General features: G+C 34.4%; 1 protein-coding gene across 1 annotated transcript; it reads left to right on the top strand.

Moving 5' to 3' along the window:
- The first annotated feature begins 2,372 nt into the window (after positions 1-2,372).
- On the top strand, positions 2,373-4,059 carry LOC139901823 (F-box/FBD/LRR-repeat protein At1g78750-like). Its single transcript, XM_071884496.1, has 4 exons — positions 2,373-2,738; positions 2,806-3,318; positions 3,424-3,492; positions 3,811-4,059. Exons 1-4 carry the CDS (start codon positions 2,373-2,375, stop codon positions 4,057-4,059), a joined length of 1,197 nt encoding a protein of 398 aa, XP_071740597.1.
- Positions 4,060-4,793: the final 734 nt, after the last annotated feature.

The following is a 4,793-nucleotide window of genomic DNA, read 5'->3' as shown; positions in this document are numbered from 1 at the left end:
TAATAATGGGGTTGAGACGCAGGATCATGTCTTCTTTGGATGTTCTTTTGCTTCCGAGGTATGGGGTAAGTTACGTGTGTGGTTTAATTGTTCGATGCCTATTTTTGTGCCTTGGGATTCCTTCATTGTTTGGCTCGAAGGTGTCCATTTATCGACTAAAGGCAAGGACCGAATTATAGCTTCAGTTTGCACGCTTCTTTGGGCGATTTGGAGGTTTAGAAACGGCATTGTATAGAGCGATTCGTTTTGTTCTAGAAGTAGTCTATTTGATGTAGTTAGATTACTTGTTTTTCGTTGGATTAAACATAGAAGTCATTTAGTTTCAAATTGAAACTTATGGCTGTCTATGCCTTTGTATTTTGTATGTTCGTTTTTATCCCTTAGCGTCTTGCTAAGGAGCGTTCTAATATATTGATTATTCTTTGTCCGTAAAAAAAAAAAAAGAAGCTGTAGCATTTTCCGATTCTTGTTTCACCTAAACAATTGAGTCAGAGTTAGTCTCAACACCTAGTATCATTATATTCCTCATTGTGACATGAATTCTTATGAGAGATACTAGTTTCCGTTGCAATATTTATGTTTCATGTTCCCATCCAAGTTAGCCCAGTGGTTGGGCCCCTGACATACTTGCAAAAGGTCTTAGGTTCGAATTTTGGGGTGGCCAAGGAAGGGTTGGAAACAGCCATAGAGTATTCCTAGCTAGTACTCCCTGATGGGTTGCGTACACTACAGTATTGGGTCGGATTACTCGACATTTCCAGGTAACCCGAACAGGAAAAACCTTACAACTTTTTTAGTTCTTGAGATTTGTATTAATGAGTTAGAAGCCACACAAACACGCCCAATGCTCAATGAGAGAAGACAATCTTGTTCAAAGAAAATAAAGTGACACACCAAAGAAGCCACTTTTTTTTTGTAAGCCATAGATCCCCATGCTTAAAGTGTTCAATCCGCAATTTCCACCCAGACAATGCGTTAATCAATATAGAACTATTTCGTAATTGATTTGAAGCAAGGAAAAAAGTGAGTGCATTACTTAAATAAACATTTGAATTGCCCATGAATCTCAATGACTAAGAATTGAAGTTGCAATTGACGCGGGAAGGAACTATAGAATACCTGGAATGTCACAAAATGATTTACGGAGAGATTTTTTGGAACAAAACTAACTATTCATTTTTAATCCACAATGTAGTTTTATGTTAATCGGATAAAAATAACCAATGATGATTCTTTAACGGCTTATTTTTATTTAGAGACAATAAAATTGGTGGTCAGGTTCTCTAAACTAGACTCTGCCGATGCACTCATTATGTCTTGCGCCATCGTCCATATAGCCCGCGAGAATGATCGAGCCTGGTGGCGATTTACGCATCGTCTTATTAGTACATTTACAAATACGACATACCTTATTATACCCAAAATCCCTCTCGGATAGCGTACTTACATGCCTAATCTGCCCAGAAGCCCACATCTCTCCTTTTTTAACATAAAAAAAAAAGAACCAATGTGAATATGTGTAACCTAATATATAAAAAGTAATTAACATTGGAAAAAAGAAAGAAAATAACATATCAGAAAAAAATAAAGAGATCATAGGTGTGTAACTTATATCAAGTAGACAAATTTACACAATTGGGTATTTTAGCACCAAATTGAATTGGTCGCGGATTAAGCTATCCAGATATGACAAGGTTATGATCAGGTCATGTAATATGTAATGATCGGGTTTGTGTGTTCCGTGACCCGATCATTACTTACAATTGCTGGTCATGACATCATTTGTAACGATTTTAATTTCAGTCATGTTTATAAAACCGTCGGTCCTAATTTCAAATTCTAGTTCATGACCGTGTAATAGGAAATGTTTTACAATTTATTTAAAAAAAAATTAGGAAACGTTGTATGGAAAATATATTAATTTCCCAAATTAATGGTTAGTTCGCAACATTAGAAGTGTAGATGGGCCTCGGAATTTTTTTTATGAAAAAGAAGTTGCTGTATTGGGCTTGACATATAGGAGATCCAATTCAGAAACATATTAAGTAATATCTGTTATTATGTATACTAAGAACAGAACAAAATGGCCAAAAACTTGCTTGCCTTTATTAATGATAACTGGCTTTATAACTAGCCAACGTAAAGAAAAAAATACGCCACCACCTACATGTATGCTGCACGTGGTTACTGCACGTGATTACTAGACTAAATCAAACAGCTAAAACATAGGAATAAAAATGGGAGACTCTAACAAACATTCAAACATTCAAACGTTCAAGTAAGTGGGATCTGAAATACTTGATCCAATTATTCCAAACAGTATCGTTCAAACATAAACATCCGCACATAAAACTTAAACCCTAGAGATCTCAATGACTAAAACTTCATCTGCTGCTAATAGTTGCCATGAAATAATGAAGAAACAACAAAAAGGAATTGATATGATAAGCCAATTACCTGATGAACTTCTTATACGAATCCTATATCTGCTTCCTGCTGCTGATGTTACTCGTTCACGCATTTTATCAAACAGGTGGAAGCACCTCTGGGCGTTTCTTCCTAATCTCCATTTTGTTATGCCCCCATTTAAAGAACAAGTCAACAAATTTAATGATTCAGTTGATCAAATCCTAGCTCTTCGTAGTGGTTTGCCATTCAAAAGTTTTTTCTTCAATACTCTTATGGTGGCGATGATTATTGTGTTAATAATTGGTTTAGTATTGTTTCTCGGTATAAAGGTGATTACCGTGTTAATAATTGGTTTACTATTGTTTCTCACAGTGGAGTTGAAGAAATTGAGTATAGGTTTCTGCTGATGATACTTATGATGTTAAATTTAACTGGGATTTGTCTATAACTTTCAATACGCTAACTAAATTAACTCTTAAAGGGGTTGTGTTAGTTGCACCTATAGATGAGATACCTTTTCCATGTTTGAAGATATTGAATCTTCAATGTACTGAACATTTTGATACACGCTCGCTAATGAATTTGATTTCACGGTGTCCTGTTTTAGAAGAATTGTGTTTGGATTGGCCAGGGCTAACTGACAAATCGGGTGTTGTTAAGCTCTGTTCGCGTTCGATGAGGAGATTAACGCTTATGAGAAGTGAATTTAACGATGAGGAGTTAGTGATTGATGCTCCTAAACTTGAATACTTTCACTTTTTTGCTTGTTATTTCAGAAAGTACACTTTGATGAGTCCAACGTCACTTGTTGAAGCTTACATAAGCAATAAGCGAAATCACAATATTATTCAACTCTTGAGCTGCGTCTCATTCACCAAGATACTGACATTGACTTCTCAATCTTTATGGGTATGTTAAACAGCATAATCATTTGTCTTAAATCAATCGAATTAAGACTTCAGTCGAGTGTTTTAATTTTAAATGCTAATGTCTAATGTTTTGGTGGTTGTGCAGGATTATGGTACCACATTGGGTATAAACCTGCCCATGTTCCCTAACTTGGTTGAACTTGAAATTCCTTGGGTACGGAAATGTTGCTGATTTTGTTAAACAATATGCCCAATCTTGAGTATCTTACCTTTTATTATGTAAGTTTATGTGTACCTTGACCATATTAACAAATTATAACATTAACAACAACAAGAGTGACATTTTGATCTTCATCGTCAAATACATGACTCGTAATTTTGCCCCAAATACTATTTACTACTGTGTTAACTATAACTATTATAATTTAGAATCTTGTTTAAATATCATATAATGATTTTCAATACACACTTGTAAACACTGTCTTTTTGCTTCAATTTATTGGTATTTGACTATTTGTTTGTTCATTTTTAGGAGCTTCTACCTTCCATAACGGAATGGAACCTACAAATGGAGCAGCCACCTGCTTGTCTTCGTTTTAAGTTGAAGGAGATTTTTTTAGTTTCTTATGTAAAACCGGAAGAGATTGCCATAATAAGTTATCTAATGAAACATGCGAATAATTTGGAAAAGTTGACAATTGGTAATGTTGATCCTGATAGGCGCGAGCCATGGTTGAACATCCACCGTGCAACAAAATCTTGTCGAATTGAATTTGTTTGAACCCTTTGCTACCCTATTTAGCTCATTCCTTTTTGTTTCTTCATTTATAAAATAGCAAAACTTGCATAGTTTATTTTTATAAAGAATGCCTGTAAAAGATCTTTGATTTTATGAAGATGTGGAATATAATTGATTGATCAGAGTTTCATATTTTTGTGTATATTGGTTTGCATCATTATTCATATATATTAATTGTGATGTTTTTATATTTGCATTCAAAGCCGTCAGGTCACTAGTTGTTAAGAGTTCTGTGACTCTGGTCAGCTTCAGTCCTTACTCCTTACTCTATACCTGCCACTAGCTTTGGACCAGTTCATTCATAATGTTTTAAAACTGAATCTGATGTGATAGTAAACCACTGGCCACTTTCACAATATAAACCTTTTAATGGAAGTCAAACATTGTTTAAATGTATAGTTGCAACTAGGGATGACGATGGATATCCGATCCTGAAATTTCCCGTTCTTATTGATTAAAAACGTTCCATATTAATTGATTTCGTTGCGAGGTTTTGACCTCTATATGAGACGTTTTTCAAAGACTGCATTCATTTTAAAACAAACCATAACCTTTATTTCATCAATAAAGGTTTAAAAAGCTTTACGTAGATTATCAAATAATGATAATCTAAAATATCCTGTTTACACACGACCATTACATAATGGTTTACAATACAAATATGTTACAACAAAATAAGTTTCTTGAATGCAGTTTTTACACAATATCATACAAGC

The sequence above is a fragment of the Rutidosis leptorrhynchoides genome, chromosome 3, assembly GCF_046630445.1.
Source record: "Rutidosis leptorrhynchoides isolate AG116_Rl617_1_P2 chromosome 3, CSIRO_AGI_Rlap_v1, whole genome shotgun sequence".
In the NCBI taxonomy this organism is placed as follows: Eukaryota; Viridiplantae; Streptophyta; class Magnoliopsida; order Asterales; family Asteraceae; genus Rutidosis; species Rutidosis leptorrhynchoides.
This window is presented reverse-complemented; position numbering and strand designations above follow the sequence as displayed.